We start from the raw sequence: 19,455 nt of genomic DNA, 5'->3' as shown, positions 1-19,455 counted from the left end.
TGCGATTTTTGATCAAGTGTATCATAATAAATATCTCGGCCGTTTGTCAACCGATCTGGGTTCTCTTGGCACCAAATGAAAGCTACAGCATCCTAGTAGATCGCCCAGAAATTTTATTTCGATTGGATATTTGGTTACAGAGATATCTTTCGAAGAGTACTTCGGATTTATACAACTAAACATTGAGATTTTTGACCAAGTGTATCATAATTAATATCTCAGCCATCTGTCAACCGAATTCGATTCTCCTGCACCAAATGAAAGCTACAATATTCTTGTAGAAAACTTTACAATTTCATTAGGATTGGACATTGGGTTACCGAGATATCTTTCAAAGAGTACTTGGGAGTAATACAGGTTAACTTTAAGAGAGATAGTTGACCAAGGGTACCATAATAAATATCTCAGCCGTCTGTCAATCGATTAAGGTTCTCTTAGCACCAAATGAAAGCTACAATATCCTTTTAAAAGGCCCTGGAATTATATGTCGATTAGACATTTGATTACTGAGATATCTTACGAAGAGTATTTCAATAAATACATTTTTTGCAATTGCGTTGCTCATTTCCTTACTTTTCACTGGCGGTAGAAATCATATAACGGCCTACTTTTCTTTACTAAAGCAAAAGTGCCGAGAAGTGCTACCTTCCGGCACTCTTTTGAGAACTGAAAAGTAGCACTTTTCGGCACCTTTGCTTACGCACGCGTTTTACTAACTGGCACATTGGCTATACCAATGGGATGTAGTCCCACTGTGTTTCAAGCAGAGATTCAAGCCATATTAGAGTGTGCTAATACTTGCCTGAGGAGAAATTATAGATTTGCAAAAATCTGCATCTTCTCAGACAGTCAAGCTGCTCTAAATGCGCTAATGGCATTCACGTGCCAGTCCAAGCTAGTGTGGGAATGCATTCTTTCTCTGAAGCAGTTGGCCAGTAGGAACGAAGTAACATTATACTGGGTGCCCATTGCGGAATTCAGGGAAATGAAAACGCCGACAATCTAGCCAGACAGTCTGCAGCATCGAGCTTCGTAGGCCCTGAACCATTCTGTGGAGTTCCTGAGTGTACTCTTAGGACAAAACTAAAAATTTGGGAAATGTCTATGGTAGAAATCAATTGGAATGCCACGGATACATCCAGACAAGCAAAAAGATTTATAAGACCTAGTGCAGCAAAAGCCAGGACCATACTAAATTTAAACAAGAGAGACCTGAGGGTAATAACGGGCCTGATGACCGGTCACTGCCCCAGTAGGTACCATCTACACAAGATTGGAAAAATCCAATCATCTGAGTGTCGTTTTTGCCAAGGTGAAAACGAAACCGCTGAACATTTACTCTGCAGCTGTGGAGAGCTATCCAATCAAAGGTTGTCAATATTTGGAAAAGGGTTATTAGAGCCCTTGGAAGTTTGGCAAAGTAATCCTTACAGGGTAATGGACTTTATAAAACAAGTTGTGCCTAGTTGGGATCGAGTGCTATATCAATCAATGTCCATCACAGCTCAATTGTGATAGGATAATCGATTAGCACCAAATTAAATATGGGTCATACCACAATATTCCCAAAAAATTGACGCAGTGGTTAAAAGGCTCTACAGATGAGGAAAAAAACTGGCACATTTCCGTTGGTACAGCTGTTGCGTCTACATCCACTGAGCACTCGTCCGAATCACGAAGATTTAGTTTAGTGCAGATCAGGCATAGAAACACTAGCTTCTCTTGTCCATACTGCTGTTTGGTGACGACGGAAGAATGAAAATCTGTGACACTTACGCCATACCCGGATAGAAACTAACCATAGGGTGTTTGGTGAAAACCATTCCTGCACCATACAGTGTACCAGCTACAATAATGTATATTGTAATGAAATGGTACACTGAAAGCTTCGCACATTGTAGCTACTATACATTTACATTCGATTTTTATGTAACACTATATTATACTGTTTTTCTTACGTTTGAACCATTCACTTTTCCGAAACATTATTTTTTCGTGCATTTTTAATTATTTATTCAGTTTTAGATTTTTTCTGCGCTTTGTTTTGTTGATGTTTGTGACTTTTATGGTGCAAAGAAGAGGAAAGAAAAAAGTGAATAAGTTAAAACATCAATTTAAAGTCAATTAAAATGTTGAAATAAGTAGTAAACCAGATGTCTTAAGAATCGCAGATCCAAGAGATATGGCGAGCTAGGTATGTAGAGTGCGATGAGAGGATTACCCATGACGAACTTTATCTTTGACGTAGAGCCATCTTTAACATATGGACTGGACTGAATACTGAAAGAAATTCTAATATAGGTTCGTCTGTGGGTTCGCTTCTTAACCTAACTTATACTTGAATCGAACTTGACAGTTTTCTAATGAGTTGTTAAATACATACGTGTATTTCGAACTTTAGTCAAACTGGAGCCTCAATATTGCAATAACGGTTAAGCACGCTGTAATGATACTTATGTACCTTGTCACCCACTTCATGCAACTACATTAGTGGTCTAATAATGCTTAGCGCGCTCGGCATAGTTCCATCATGCCGCTCAAAGTGTTGCCACAAATAATGCTTAGTTTGCGAAACCCGGTTATCTGGCTGGTGGGGCATGGGCGCCTAAGCTTCAACTGTTAATGCAATCAGAGACTACTCAGACCTCGACTCAGACTTAGACGTGGGCGATCCAATATATGAAGGGTTATCCAAAACGCTCTGGAGAATTCCCAAAGTGCATTCTCATAATGCTTATAAGCCTAAGATGCCATTTACAGGAGGAAAATGACAAGATAATATAACATTACATGGTTTATGTAATGTAAACCAATACAACATAACAAAAGAGAACCATTCCAAAACCATTTAATTAAATGCATAACCAGTGGTGAAACTACAATTAAAAACAATATATTTACGGTACATTTTGTTGTTTGAAACCATACGTGTACCATACAATGTACGGTTTATTAAAACCCACCCAGTATTTACATATAACAATTCATTTACAATATAATGTATGGTTTTGCAAAAAAATATATATGGAGAAAAATATTTTTTTATATTGTTACGATACTTAACAACCCGTATAGTATATTGTAAAAATCTTATTTACAATTTACTGTATGGTGTTCTACATTACATTTTATTGTTTTTGTATTTTTATTTTTACAGTGGTTTCTATTGTAAAAATATGGTTTTAAATAGTACTGTTACAATACAACATTCGGTTTTTCTACTGTATTTTTTATTCGGGTAGCCTATCTGATCTAAAGACACTATATGCAAAGACACGAAATGTTCCAATTGGAATTCCAATTTTGCTGTCAATGTCATTCCAATCGAGCAGGAGACCTGTCAAACGCGCTTTAAAAGCATTACTCGACAGCATCATTGTCATGACGCGACAATCATCATCAACAGCAACAATCATCAGATTTCGTGTCTTCAGCATACAATGTCTTTAATCTGATCAAACATAACAGCCGCGCTGTCGTGCATTAGAGTTTCCACGTGGTTCTACCTGGTTTCATGTTTGTGAAGCTAAGATTTTTTTTTTTATCTGTATTAACAAACTTCAGAAACGACACAAAAGGATGTACACCGTAAGCTTGACCCGGCGAAATTCTCTGTTAAAGCAGCTGTTTTTAAGGATGATGGTGAAGCTGTGATTAGATGCGATACCTGCGAAGATGCACAGAAGCTGGCTGATACTGCGACGACTCTGCTATCTGAGAAATACGTCATATCCATACAGAAACCCCTCAAACCTAGGATAAAGGTTTTTGGCTTATCTGACGACTTGACTCCTGAAGAGATACTCACCAAGCTTGCAAGACAGAATAACCTGGCTGAATCTAATGACCTGAAGATAATAAGGCTACAAAAGACGAAATCGCGGAAGTCAAATCCAATCGATGCAATCTTGGAGGTCGATGCACGTTCGTTTGAACATTTGATAAGGTCGAAACGTGTCAACATAGGATGGAACCGTTGCAAAGTTGTAGAAGTAGTCAATGTTCTTCGATGCTATAATTGTTCCGCCTACGGCCACAAGGCGTCCTCATGCAGTAGCAATGCATGTTGTCCTAAATGCTCTGGTGATCATAATGCTGACGAATGTGAAGCTGACTTCGTAAAATGTGTTAACTGTGAACGACTTAACAAGGATCGAAAATCACCATGTGATGAAATTGTCGATGTCAACCATTCAGCGTGGGGAACGGATTGTCCCATTTACCGGAAACGTGAAAAGATTGCTAAACAGCGTATTGATTACTCGACATAGCAATTAACTGGAGGCATCTTGAAACTACAGGAGCAACACACCGTTTGTTCAGGTAATTTTGCTGGCAGTATATGTCTTGCCGAAGTTAATATAGATGCTGCACCAAAATCAAATGATGTTCACCGATTGCAGAGTTCCTCGAGTTTGAAGACCTCTGAGCATACACCAACAGATGATCAACAACGTAGCCATTACATCAACTCACAGGAGCAACACGCCGTTTGTCCAGGTAAATTTGCTGGCAGTATATGTCTTGCCGAAGCTACCTATGATGCTGCACCCCATTCAAATGATGACGACCGATTTCAGGACCATTCGGCTGGCCACCAGCTTCCAGTTGAGCTACACCTAGCAAACAACCACGATGAGCGACGTACTGCTCGGGCAGGTAAATCTATGCATAGTATATGTCACGCCGAAGCATGGCAGGATACTACACACAGCTTAGGAGAAATCATTGTCTTTCAGGGAACAAATCTACACGTTTGTACCGATGGAGTGGACACCAGTCAACCGTCCCCCCTGTAGCGGGTTCTGATGCGCCGCTATCTTCATCTGAGCATTCTATAAGCTTCTATTATCAGAATGTCAGAGGACTGCGAACGAATATTGAAGACTTTTATTTGGCTTTATTAGACGCTGAGTATGACGTTGTCGTACTGACGGAAACGTGGTTAAATCCGGAAATTCATTCGCCACAGTTGTTTGGACAACTGTACACCGTTTACCGCCACGACCGTGACCCGTCACGCAGTGGTAAGTCGAGAGGTGGTGGTGTCCTGATCGCTGTTACCAACAAGCTTGCTTCCAAACAAATCGATATCGCTCACATTGAAGGCATTGAACACTTATGGATCAGCATTGAAGTGACTGGAAGTAAAACGTATGTCGGGGTCGTATATATACCGCCGGATGTGGCATCTGATTCCAGTACTATTGGAGGTTTCATTAACTCAATCGAGACAATCGTCAGCTCATCGGAACTACTAGATGCGCACATGCTGTTTGGTGACTTCAATCAACCGAAGCTAACATGGTTTCCCTCTTCTGCACATGGGTTGACCGTGGACCCACAGCTTTCGACTGTTTCTAGGACCAGCGCTATCTTTCTGGATGGTTTTTCGATGCTCAACATGACACAGATCAATCCAAACAAAAATGGCTTCAATAGAACTCTTGATCTACTATTCGTGAGTCATGACATAGTGCTGAAATGTACTGTATGTGAACCAGCTGAACCGTTAACACGTGTAGACCTGCACCATCCACCCTTTGTGGTTGCTTTCCAGAGTTCACCTCTCACTCGCTTCAGGGATATTGCTGAAGATACGTCGTTTGATTTCAAACGAACTGATTTCTCCGCTCTTAATCAAGCACTCTCTGCAGTTGATTGGAGTCCTGTATATGAAGCAGAAAATGTTAATATGGCACTGGACATTTTTACCAGCACACTGAGTGGAAGGTTTCGAGATGTTGTTCCACCGCGTCGACCACCTCAAAAACCAATATGGTCAAATGGAACTCTCAGAAAGTTGAAGCGTGAAAGAGCTGCGGCGTTGAGAAAGTATTCTAGGCACAGAAACCCATATACGCGAGGGTCTTTTATCATTGCTAGCTCTAGGTACAAGCGTTACAATCGTACACTATACAGAAGGTATGTACGCCGTAAGCAAACAGATCTTAAACGTAATCCTAAAGGGTTCTGGTCATTCGTAAACGAAAAGCGCAAAGAACGTGGGCTACCAACTTCGATGTACTACGGAAATGATGCTTCGGATTCCCTTGATGAGATCTGCAATTTATTTGCAAAACACTTCTCGAGTGTGTTCGACGATCAACCAATAAGTGTTGAACAGCTCAGCAATGCTGTTAGTTCTGTTCCGGAAAATGTGCTTATTTTTCACGTCGGTGACTACACTGAAACAGACATCCTCACAGCTCTACGCAAAATAAAGGCCTCTTCAGCGGTTGGGCCTGATGGGATTCCGACACTTGTATTGAAGAAATGCGCAAATGCTCTATGTGAACCCCTACGCTTCATCTGCAACAGTTCAATCCGGCAATCCACGTTTCCGGATCGATGGAAAAACTCCGTTTTGTTCCCCGTATACAAGAAAGGAGAAAAAAGAGATGTGAAGAACTATCGTGGAATAACTTCACTATGCGCTGGCTCTAAATTATTGGAGACACTTGTTAGTCAGGAGCTTCTACGTGCATCTAAATCGTATATATCAGTGGACCAGCATGGGTTTTATCCGGGAAGGTCTATTTCTACGAACCTGGTACAATTCACCTCATTTTCATCACCAATATGAAGGAGGGCGCTCAAATTGATATGATTCATACTGACCTGAAGGCCGCATTCGATCGAGTTAATCATCAGCTCCTGCTACAGAAAATGCTTCGCTTGGGATCTTCACCTAGTTTTGTAAAGTGGCTGGAGTCGTATCTCGTAGACCGTCAGTTATGTGTGAAGCTGGGTAATTGCCAGTCCGCTGCGTTCATCAACCCTTCCGGCGTCCCATAAGGAAGTAACCTAGGACCTCTGCTGTTCTCGCTGTATTTCAACGATATTTGCCTTATTATACCTGCTGGATGTCGATTAGTGTATGCGGATGATCTAAAAATTTTCCTCATCGTGAAGTCAATTGATGACTGCAGGCAGCTACAGAAGATTGTCGACATGTTTTCCAACTGGTGCAAGGACAACTGCATGTCTATAAGCGTCGGAAAATGTGCCGTGATATCATTTTCCCGGTCAAAAAATCCACTAATGTGGCCCTACTCAATTGAAGGTGGTGCGATTGAAAGAGTTTCTAGCTTCAAAGACATAGGAGTAATTCTCGACACACAGCTCACATTTAGGGAACATTATTCGTTCGTTATTGCGAAGGCCAACAAGAACCTTGGGTTCATCTTTCGGATATCCAAGGAATTCACCGATCCTCATTGTCTGCGATCCCTTTACTGCTCCTTGGTACGATCAATTCTGGAAACTGCAGTAGTGGTTTGGAGCCCCTACCATGACGTCTGGATAAAGCGAATCGAGTCGGTGCAGTCCAAATTCATCCGTTACGCGCTACGGTTCCTGCCCTGGAATAACCCGTATGAGCTTCCTCCGTACGAAGATCGCTGTCGATTGCTAGAACTTGATACCCTCGAGAAACGAAGAAAAGTGGCAATGGCTGTTTTTGCAGGAAAGATTTTAACAGGAAGTATTGATGAACCTTATATTTTGTCAAAATTTAATTTGAATGTCATTCCTAGACCTTTAAGGACGCGAACGTTTTTAAGATTAGATTTCCAACGCACTGACTATGCTCAACAAGAGCCAATTAGACGAATATGTGCTGTTTTTAACTGCGTGTTTGATTTGTTTGATTTTAATGTTAATATTGATGTTTTCCGTAATCGTTTGAGTTCAAGTTTGTGATGTATTTGTTAGTTTTTAAGTTCATTCATGTAGACTTTCGTGTTTGATGAATAATAACAATAATAAGAATAAGAATAAGAATTTTTAGCCCTAGGCTAGTTCATCTCGGGACCCACGCTTTACTTCCCTTCCGAAGGAAGAACTCACATTTTGCGAGTTTGTCGGGAGTGGGATTCGATCCCAGGTCCTCGGTGTGATAGTCAAGTGTTCTAACCATCACACCAGGTCCGCTCCATCAGAGAAGATTATCCTGAATGGGTATTTTTCGCAATTGCAAAAAAACTTTGTATGCAGCTCGTTGCAAAACTCGATTTTTTCAGCACTCGTCGTATTTATCGTTGGATAAATGTACGACTCGTGCTGAAAAAATCATCATTTTGCAACTTGTTGCATAAATAACTATTTTTATTTATTATTAGGGAATCGCGCCACTTGGGCGGTGGCTTCTATATTCGTCTGTTTTCCACTATAACTCAGTCAAATTTGAACAAATTGACACAACTTTTGGAATGTGGTGAGATAGGTATAATATCTACCCGTGTACAACATTTCAAGTCAATTGATTCAAAATTGACTGAGTTATAGTGGAAAACAGACGAATATAGAAGCCATCGCCCAAGTGGCGCGATACCCTATATTCACTTGTTATCTTGCATGAGCTTTTGACCAGTCTAAGGAAAATTATTTTTCAATAAATAATGCTGACCTCATATAAAGTGTATACCGTGAGGTCGTCATTCACCGCTCATGCCCCATTCACCGCTCATTTTGGTTCAATCATACAAAAATGATCAAATGTTAGTAAAGTATCGTAACAAAAGTGAATGGATTGGGAGGGTTCGACTGAATGGGATAGTTATGCCACGTAACCGGCTAAGCAGTCTCTTGATGAAATCAAACGATGTTATTTGACTTTGCCCAACGTTTCGACCACTTTTTTTGGTCTTCTTCAGGGGTTCTGGAAGGTTTATTATATAGTTTTTGTACTTTGGAAATTATTAAATCTAACTTACAATCGGTATTATCGTTCTTCGTCAAATTGTCTACATTGAACTGTCGGGGTCTGATTAATTATTTTGTACATCGAGCTAAAACAAACATACATGCAAACATTAATCTCTTGGTCGAAGTATACAAATTGGTTTGGACGTTACGTGGTGAATTAGTGATTCTCGTAGCTAATTTCTAATTTTTCGTCACTAATTTTTCCACTTATTTTAGGCACTGTCTAACTTTCTGTTTTGCAACTGTGAAATTGAAAATGGTGGGTTTGGTCTCTCTTTTAACGTCTATGAAGCTTTTCTCCAATGGTGTGAAGGATGGCTGCGTACGTTGTGCTTAAGCCACACGGAAAAATATTATAACCCAAAGAATAAGTTTTAAAAACTCAAATTTGGCTAAACTGCTTAAAGTTTTAACTCAAAGTTGGGTTGTTTTCTCCCTCGCCCCACCGCAATGTTGTCGAAAACAAAGAGAGAAGCATCGACGCATCCGCTGCTCTTTCGTTTAAGAAGCCAAATTTGGGTTTTCTTGAATTAACCTAAATTTGCGTCATTTGAGGCCTCCGTTGGGTGAAAATAACTTACCACTGGGTTGATTTTTTTGCCGCTCTCAAACGAGAACTACTCACTCACCACTTTCGCTGTTTAACGCAAATTTGAGTTATTATGCCTCTCAAGAAAAATCAGAATATGGCGATTATCTGCCTCTGGCTTCTGATATTAGCGCGACAGTCACTAATCATAACAGCGTCACCAGATTTAGAAGTACATAATTCCACTATATGGGGTTTGACAGCAAGAACACTCATTCCACTGAGCTACTCTTGCCGTTCGTCACAAATACATTCAAAAACATCTGTCACTTCGCGAAACCCACGTGCTTTTGTTTTTGGCGGGAACACTTTTTCTTTTGTTTTGCCTTGCGACTGTCATGCGGCGGTATGCATTGCGAGCGTACGACCGCCGCAGGACTCTAATAAAAGATAAGCGCGACAATATTCCACGGAAGACCGGGATTGCGTCAAAACAACTTAAATTTGGGTTGATTTGTAGTTCAGTGCACAAACGTCGGTGCGATGATTCACAGTGTTGGGTGTATTTGTGATGTGGCATTCTCTAAAAAGGGGAGATTGTGTGTTTTATCACTTCTGTCAATTACTTGTGTGTTGTCTAAGTCGAATCTATGGTTGTGGTCAATACAATGTTCGATTAATGCTGTTTTCTCTCTTAATGCTATCATTTCTGTGTCTGTGTTTGTATGTCCTGATTCTAATAGGTGTTCTAATTTGTTGATGTGCGTCTTGTGTCCATACAGTCTTTTTTTGAGTTTGTTTTGAGTCATTCCTACATACGATTGGGGGCAATTTTTGCATTGAATTCTGTATATGATATTACTCTGCTCTGTTTTGTTTACAGGATCTTTTACCCTAGTGTGGAAACTCTTTACCGTCGAATATTGTCTGCATGTGATCGTGATATCAGCATAGTCGTGAGCCAGTATGTTTATGATCCGTTCTGACAGACCGTGAACGTATGGAATGGAGCGGTACGATTTTTGTTGTTGCTCATCGTTGGTGGAGATGTCTTCAATCTGGTGGTGATCGGACGCGATATGCAGTTGAGCGCTGTTGGATTCCTCTACTTCGTTTGGTTCGATGCTGGATGCTGGAATGCCTGGCCCGAGACTTGGCCTGACCTCTTCAAGTTCGGATACGGACGGTGCTGATGGAGTTTCGGCTATGGTTGTTCTCTGGTGTTGCCTACTGTTGTTCCGGGAGTTGTATAGACTGATCAATCTGTTGATCAATGTTCGGGGGTAGTTGCTCTTGGTGAGTTGTTGGATGATGACCGTCTTCGTTGTTGCCTGGTTCCAGTTCGGTGATAACGCACTCACCCGGTGGATGAAGTTGTTGGCCACATTAAGTTTGTATTTCGGTAGGTGGAAGGAGTACCAATTTAACATCCTTCCTGAGGCAATCGGTTTTGAATACCATTCAGTGGACAGGCTTTGGTCGCTATTCCTGATCACTGTCATGTCCAGATATGGTAGCTTGCATTCCTCTTCTACTTCTACCGTGAATTGCAACCTTTCTTCGTGCTGGTTGAACTCCTGCAGTACGTGGTCTATCGCATCACTGGGTACTGCCAGAAATATGTCGTCTACATACTTTTTCAGTATCGGGACGGGGAAGGGGAGGGAGCTCATAGCTTTTTCGATTACCGAATCCAATGCTATTTCGGTGAGTATTGGAGATAGGGGGCTACCCATCGCCGTACCAAACGTTTGTATATAGTAGCGTCCATCATACCGGAAGTAGCTTGCCTCCATACAGAAATCAACCAATTCCATGAATAAGCTTTGATTGATTTCGGCATCTATCTCTGTCCAACGGTCCTTTATGCATTGCTTCACTAATTCTCGGGGGACATTAGTGAATAGAGACACGACATCCAAAGATATCATGATGTATCCTTCTGGAAATATTGTTCCGTTGATGTCCTTGCAGAATTCGAACGAACTTGGGGTGCTTGCGGGACGAAGAACGATAATACCGATTGTAAGTTAGATTTAATAATTTCCAAAGTACAAAAACTATAATAAACCTTCCAGAACCCCTGAAGAAGACCAAAAAAAGTGGTCGAAACGTTGGGCAAAGTCAAATAACATCGTTTGATTTCATCAAGAGACTGCTTAGCCGGTTACGTAGCATAAGTAACAAAAGTGAATGTAACGTGCGGCCACATTAAAATAAAAATCATTTCACCAAGTTTTTATATGGGTGCACCTGAAATCACGTTCTCAAAAAATATTTCTCACACTGCGCTGCAGGACAACATGGGAACTGTTCAGGGCAAACAGCGGAAGAAATATCCAGCAGGTAAAACCCGTTAAAGATTCCATTTTGACAAAACAGGGTGACTCAACGTCATGAATCATCAATACTTTAGTAAATAAAAGGTATTTTGTTTTTATAAATGAATAGTTTCTGTGATTCCATGAAAAAATAATCCAGTGAGCGGTGAATGGATCCATTATAAGCGATAAATGGATGCATGAGCGGTAATAGGAGCCAAGAGATAACACATTTGATTTTTTATTTTTTCGGTTGTAATAGTAGTTTACGCAACACGATTTTTACAGCACGAGTCGTAAATTTATCCAACGAGGCTTGCCGAGTTGGATAATTACGACGAGTGCTGTAAAAATCGAGTTCTGCACCGAGTCGCGTACAACGTTTTTTGAAAGTTCATAAATTACCTACCGCTTGAGGATAGTTTTTAACAAAAGTTTTGCATCAAACTGCACACTGATGATCATAGTTATGTTTAAGAAAATCTGATCATAGCAGGTTATACTGTGCAGTTGTCACAGTTTTTCAAAACTGCGTCCAGAAAGCATCAAGAAGTTGATCAAAACTGAAAACAGTGCTGTAATGGTTCATTACGCAACGCAAATCAGTGCTGTAATGAACCATTACAACACTGATAGTTTGGTGTGGGAAAGTAGGCCTTTTCCTGTCAGATTTGCGTGAGGTAAAACAGTCTATTACGATGAGAAATTGCAAAAACATATTTTACAATCGTTTTATATTTTTTCTATAATAACAACATAATTGTTGAGTTGTTAACGTAAATTAAAGTGCAATATGCGCAAACGTCGATTTTTAATGTCATATACTTTACGGAAATGCCGTTAAATGAGCGGTGAATGGCGACCTCACGGTACTAGCAGGTTATTATTTTCAATAAAATTATAAATAACAAATTACAAATAAACAGGAATTCTATGAAAACTAACAATATGTTAAGAGAAAGCTTTGAACTTATATATTGTGGGAAAAATGCAAGAACTGGACAGCCAAATTAACTAGTTAATGCCAAAACTCATTTATATAGTAGATATATCATTTTTGTCTTTTTTACACCATAACCATGAATATTAAGTACTTCGGAGCTAATTTATTCGACTGATTAAGAGATATTAGACAAAGTGTATCTCGCTGATTTTCTTGTCCATTTGTTAATCGATTCAAGATCTTTTGACAGCTTTGACAAAAGATACAATATTCCAGAATGTGTAAGCTATTTTTTTTAACATTCCATACAATATTCTAGGAGGTGTCTGGCATTTCTGGTAGTTTAGTCCATGGTCTGATGCCATTTTGGAAACCAATCCACTAGATGCCAAATCCACAATATTTTCTAGAAGTTTTAATCAATCACACAAAATAAATTTGTTAAATACGAATTATACAACAATATTTTTAATAAATGTAAGAAGGGTTCTGTTCACCATAGGTGGATTAAATCGGGTTTTTACCCTTGTATTCATTTCGTTTTTTTTTAATTTATTTATTTTGTTACATTTGTGTTTGTTTTGTATGTGTGTGTTATCTACTTTAAATAAATATAGTAGCAAAAGACCAAAGCAAAGGGCTAAAGCAAATCTAAAAGCCTACAAGAAAGCTAGTGATATTTCAATGATCATTGATCAATACGTTGAAATCCTAGGATTGTGTTGAGTTTGTTTATTTATTTATTTATTTATTTATTTATTATTGGACATTTCATCCGACAGTAGTGTCTTAATGGATGAAAATTGTAATACTAATTGAACATAACACGTGTTAGAATAGCCTTAAACCTCTTAGTCGTAATATTGAAATCAAACAAGTGTACCTACTACTTCGTTAAGCACTCCATCATTGCACAATGGTCCGAATCCACGTTTTAGCAGAAAAAAAAATCCGTATCTCTGTTTTCGTTAATTTTAGGCATTTGGTGTCTTCAGAGAAGTTGTTTGAATTTGTTTGCTGCATCTTTTCCAAAAATTTTTGATTAGGGTGGTCCTCGTCTTAACTCAAATCTGGAATAGAACTTTTAAATTTCAAGTCATACGCGATCAAGTTCTTCAGCAAAGTTGTTGGCAATGCTATTTTGAGCAACTTTGCCGAATTCGCCGTTTATCTAGCTCTTAATTTGAACATAGTAGGTCAATTTTAAGTTTTGGCTATGGGTGAGCCCCCCAAAAACGGTTTTTTTGCAATAACTTTTTTATTTGATTTTTTTCGAAGATGTGAGCTTCGGAGCATTTGAAGAGCAAGTAATGACGCATATTGACTAGGTCTTGTCATTCAAATGTTAGGGCAATTTTGACTTAAAAACAACGATGTCTTCAAATATTTATATCTCATGGAGCTGGTAAAATAAAAAAAAGTTTTTTAAGCGGCATTTGGAAGGTCACATATAAAGCCAAATGTGGAGCAAATTTTACAAGAACGTTATTTTTTTAAATTGGAATAATACGACTCCAAAAATCCCCTTAAAAATCAGAAAACAACTTATTACTCATACAATTTTAAAGATAGAGTCAAACTATCTTCGAAAAAAATGTGGGTTTTCACCATACCTAAAAGTTTTCCATACACGACTTTTTTGTAAAACGTGAAACAAAAGCTTGAAATTGATAATGACCACCCGTATTTATACTACCTTAGGTAGACATAATGACATTTCACGGTGTGTTGTGTAGAACAACTTTATAATAAAAAAATAAGTAAGTCTGATATTTTGCCCATTGATACTTTGGGCTATTTCGTTTAATTTGCTGGGTCGGTGGAAAATATCCATCGGGGGGTCTAGGGGGGTCTAAAAATTTTTTTTGATGGTTTTTTATGCAAAAACTGTGAAAAGCGCATATTGTAAATTATCGCATCTCCTACAAATAGTCACAACTTTTTTTGTCTTTGAAGATAGAACCATAAAATTTTCAGGCGTTTCGAAGTAGTATGCGTAGATGACTGTGTGAAAATTTCATTGAAATATGTTGAATGGTTTTTAAATAATAGCAAAACTATTAAACGCATTCTAAAATACTATGGTTAGTAGCAAAAGTCAAAGCAAAATATCTATATTTTTTATATAATAATACATGAAACATATTTAATTCTAAGCACCTTGAGTCATTATGATGGCTGTATTGTGGAAACTTCTTTTTCAAATGATGAACAGTCAAATACATGAAAGGAAAACCCACACACACTGCCATTATGTAGCTTTACACTAAAGTATTAATTATTTATTTCAAGAACGTGTTTTTCTGTATTAATGTTCATTTTTTAAAATTTTTTTTAATGATTAATGTCTTATCTAAGTATCAAATTGCATGCAAAAGGCCTTAGAGGAGCGTGGCGCAATAATTTCGATGACAAAAAAACTGTTTGTTATTTTTACGAAAGATATAGCTTTATGTTGAAAATATTCTACTAGTCAACGACGCCCTAACAATGATCAATCAATCAACTCTTCCTCATGCTTGGTTCATCATTTGAAAAACAAGTTTTCACAGTACCGCCATCATAATGATTCAGGATGCTTAGAATTAAATATGTTTTATGTATTTATTACATAAAAAAATTTTGTTGGTTTTTTTCTACTGAGCTTAGTATTTTGGAATGCGTATGATAGTTTTGCTATTATTTGAAAACCATTCAACATATTTCAATGAAATTTTCACACAGTCATCTACGCATACTACTTCGAAACGCCTGAAAATTTTATGGTTCTATCTTCAAAGACAAAAAAGTTCTGACTATTTGTAGGAGATGCGATAATTTACAATATGCGCTTTTCACAGTTTTTCATGAAAAACCTTCAAAAAAATTTTTTGTTCTAGACCCCCCGATGGATGTTTTCCACCGACCCAGCCAATTGAAGGGAATAGCCCAAAGTATCAGTGGACAAAATTTCAGACTTACTTATTTTTTTGTTTTAAAGTTGCTCTATAAACACACCGTGATTTAGGTACTGTAATGAATAGTATTTCATGGTAGATATCGGGAGCTGGACATTTGGCATAAAGTCATTTGGCATAAGGTCGTTTGGCATAAGGTCACTTGGCATAAAGTCATTTGGCATAATGGACATTTGGCATAATCGAAATGCACCCTTCTTTATTATGCCAAGTGTCCATTATGCCAAATGACCCATAATGGACATTTGGCATAATCGAAATGCACCCTTCTTTATTATGCCAAGTGTCCATTATGCCAAATGACCGTTATGCCAAATGGCTTTATGCCAAGTGACCTTATGCCAAACGGTTTTATGCCAAATGACACAGACCCGTAGATATTCTATGCACACATATGACTTACGGTTATATAAGAGATTTTTATATGACTTATGGTTATACACGGTGTTCAGTAAGTTCGGATACACAGTGAAATTCAATTTATTTCCCATCTGTAATTCAGATTTGCAAAGTGAATGTATTAATTGAAAGCTCACATAATACTGATCAAATACAGTATATGTTTTGAAATAAACTGTCCTTTATCCATTTGTAATAATTGCAAATGTGTCTCAAGTTCCTTTCGGCCGGCACGCACGTCTGTCATTTGTATTTCATTTAGTTTTTATTGAGTAATGGTGTTAAGTTAAATCAAATTAGGTTGTTGTCCTCAGCATTAGTGGTAGCAACTATGGCCATACGAAATAATCTATAAGATTCAGATTGGGTGAAGTACGGACTCATTTTATTTTGATCTTTAAAATTGCTAAAATTGCCGCTGTACCTGTTTTAATGATTTTTGTTTTGTCAAAAACCAAGGCTGCGTTATATCTCAGTTTAATCCATGATAATCTTTTCCAAAACTTGATTATATCCCTATTGTGGCAAATTTTAACCAAATTTGGCTTTATATAATGTACTTATGCCTTTTTCATAGATTCAAGCACATTTTGACTAAACTTGCAAATTTATCACCTTATCATCACTGAAATAGCAGTGTAAAGCTTTTGTCTATTAATCTAGTTATTTTAATTTAGTATAGTGAGATGTAAACTCAAAAGTCAACGTTTTAGACTTCTGTAGCTTGAGCAACTTATCGAAAATTATTCCAGCGTGCCGGAGCTAACAAACTTTAGATACATCTAAGGCTTATAAAAAAAAGTAGAAAAAGACTTTATTCAAAACCATATGCTATATTTTATCAGTGTTATATGACCTTCCAATAAATACATTTACTTTGCAAATCTGAATCACAGATGTGAAATTAATTCAAGTTATATGGTGTATCCGAACTTATTGAACACCCTGTATAAGAGATTTTTAATACTATTATCTTATTTTTTAATTATTTTCTACAAAAAGGACCACCCCAATGCAAAATAAGTGAACCACCCTAACGAAATATGACATATAGTATGCTAGTGGTTGCCAACGATTATATAAGACATGTTCCAGTACTATTGCCATGAGTATTTCAGCAACTAAATTCAAATCCTCTATGGGCCTGTCCATAAACTACGTAGACTCTTAGGGGGGGACGGAGGGGTCTGGCCAAAGTCTACGCTCCATACAAATTTCGAAAATTTTGTATGAACAAGTCTACGGAGGGGGAGGGGGGGTCTGAAATTGCCCAAAATGAGTCTACGTAGTTTATGGACAGCGCCTATTTCAAATTCATTTCACTCCCCCAACTCAAAAATTTCCAGTCCAATGAGTATTTTTTTTAATTTTTTGGGATAACACCAGATTTCGACGTTTCATGCACTTTTAGGGTATTTGGCATCAAAAATTTTTTTTTCGATTTCGAAATTTTCATGTATCCCCTATACATGGATATTTTTCGTGTTTAAAAACAGCCAAACTTTGACCGCTTTGGGGTAACACTTAGCGAAGTCCGATTGAGCCGAAATTTTGCATGGGGACTTGTTTTGAGGAGACGTTAGCCTTTATTATATTTACAATGCAAAAACGTGGCACTTTATTTCTAGAAATTAGCTTTCAAAGTATTCCAAAAGTTCAATTGAACTGGCCATCATGAACGCCGTGAATGGTCTTCGCTCAATCTGCTGACTCTTTTGCCCTGCTGGGTTGATCGAATCAAACAATTCTGGAGCTCGATTTGAATAGGTCGTATGTGCTTTTGTCGATATAAAATTCGATCAGTTTATTTTAGTCATTGTAGCAATATGGCAGATGTTTTGCAAACTTTCAATGATGGAACAGAAAGCCTGTTTTGTGAGGGATCTGCTGGTTGTATCAACTTTGCTCAATTACAACGGTTTTCGCTATTATGAGCGAATCCAACTGATCGAATTTTTAATCGACAAAAGCACATACGACCTATTCAATTCGAGCTCCAGAATTAGCCTGTGCATGCCGGCAGGATCGACATAGGAATGACACTAATGAGTGGAGCTTTTTTGTCGACCATTTAAAGCTTTCAGCAGCGTTCGACATTCGATGAGAAAATCTAATTGGAATCTAATTGGAATCGTAAACAACAGCTTTCCCCATTGAACTCTCATTGACTGAAATTCAATTCAACCGTTATTTTAATTTTCAGGTTATAATATCTCACAAATCGCAAAAATCGCAACCCGAAAATTTTAGCAAATACACATCAAGAGGTGTTTTTTGAAATATTTGATCTTTTATAATAGTATTAGTAAAGGTGGTGCCCCTCCAAATTTTCGACAGTATGTTTGCCTAGTTGGTATTGATGTGAATTTGATAAAAAATCAGGTTGCGATTTTTTTTGCGTTTTGTGAGATATATAATCTGAAAATCACACCATTTTTTATATTTTTTAATTTTTTTTTCTCTCTTTCATTTCTTCTTCGTTTGTCGTAAAAACACCAAAATAAGCTCCAAAACTGATTTAGCACTACTGAATTTTTCTTTTTGAAATAACTCCAAAACAAAACAGTAGGCTGTGGAATTTTGACATCTAAGAAAGTGTTGTTTATTTTGTTAAAATGAACAATTTTGCCGAAGACGTAAAACTAAAAAGCTAGATGGTGGCACACCCTATGCGGATTAGTTACGAACTACTTTTTTATTCTTAATCACTTAACCTAATTTACAGCTCTTTTGTCCACTAGGGTACTACGTGAGCGATTCCAATTGGACGCTGCACTTCCACTTTGTACAGCGCCTAAATGTATTCTATTCTATTCTACTGTATTGAACTGGTGGCCTTTGTGCTTCTTTCATTCTTCTACCCTGTCCATGGTAGAATGATGAGCACTATGATGCTGATGTGTGGCTGCTGTTCCTTTTCCAGTCCGATTGGGGGTCCATTATGAGTTGCGATTCGCCGATATCCAAATTCCGGGTCCGTTAGAGCTATATGCTCCGAAGAGGGTCAAGGTGCCAGCTACTCTCGGGGGGAAGAGCAGCTGACGAAAAATTGCAAGTGCCGGGGCTGGGTTCGAACCCATGACCATCCGCTTATGAAGCGAACGTGTGGACCACTGCGCCACGGGCCCCGACTATTACGAACTACTTATTTCTACACAATTGGGTTTTTAAATTTAGAAAAATTCAATGATTTTATATTTTTAAACGAAAGAGCACCTTTTTCTGAGCCTCTATGATTTTTTTCAGATTTTTAGAACTTTATTTTGATACCTAAAATAAATTTCAAAGAGATTTTTTTTAAACACCTTTTGACAGCTGGGCAACTGTTTGACAGCTCCACCCAGTACAAAATCCACGAGGGGTGATTCATCAAATCGCTCCCATACAAACTTCAAATTGATTTTTAAATAGGTTCCCGGGCACCAAAATTCATGAAAATTTGGATTTCGGCTCAGTTTGACATGCAGATTCAGAATATTGAATTATCTCAACACCGTTAACACTTATGTGGCCAGCAGGGTACCCGGGTACCTTTTTCAATTTCAAATCTCGATATTTTAATGGTTGTTGAGACTAGGATGTTGGAACTCTGTTAGA

At 38.1% G+C, this 19,455-nt stretch overlaps 2 protein-coding genes across 5 annotated transcripts in view; one reads left to right on the top strand and one right to left on the bottom strand.

Moving 5' to 3' along the window:
- Positions 1–19,455, top strand: part of LOC109621778 (integrator complex subunit 3 homolog) — a 490,050-nt gene that overhangs the window by 88,794 nt on the left and 381,801 nt on the right. The gene's annotated exons all lie outside the window — the stretch shown is intronic.
- LOC134288977 (uncharacterized) lies at positions 7,800–11,169 on the bottom strand. Its single transcript, XM_062854935.1, has 2 exons — positions 8,859–11,169; positions 7,800–8,792 (listed from the first exon to the last, which is right to left on the bottom strand). Exon 1 carries the CDS (start codon positions 11,167–11,169, stop codon positions 9,787–9,789), a length of 1,383 nt encoding a protein of 460 aa, XP_062710919.1. The 3' UTR covers positions 7,800–8,792; positions 8,859–9,786.

Source organism: Aedes albopictus, chromosome 2 (assembly GCF_035046485.1).
Source record: "Aedes albopictus strain Foshan chromosome 2, AalbF5, whole genome shotgun sequence".
NCBI lineage: Eukaryota > Metazoa > Arthropoda > Insecta > Diptera > Culicidae > Aedes > Aedes albopictus.
Note: the sequence above shows the minus strand (reverse complement) of the source record. Positions and strands in the feature narration are given on the sequence as shown.

Bases quoted from the DNA above. Each gene is read 5' to 3' on its own strand.
- LOC134288977 (XM_062854935.1), bottom strand. From the start codon at position 11,169: ATGATATCTTTGGATGTCGTGTCTCTATTCACTAATGTCCCCCGAGAA.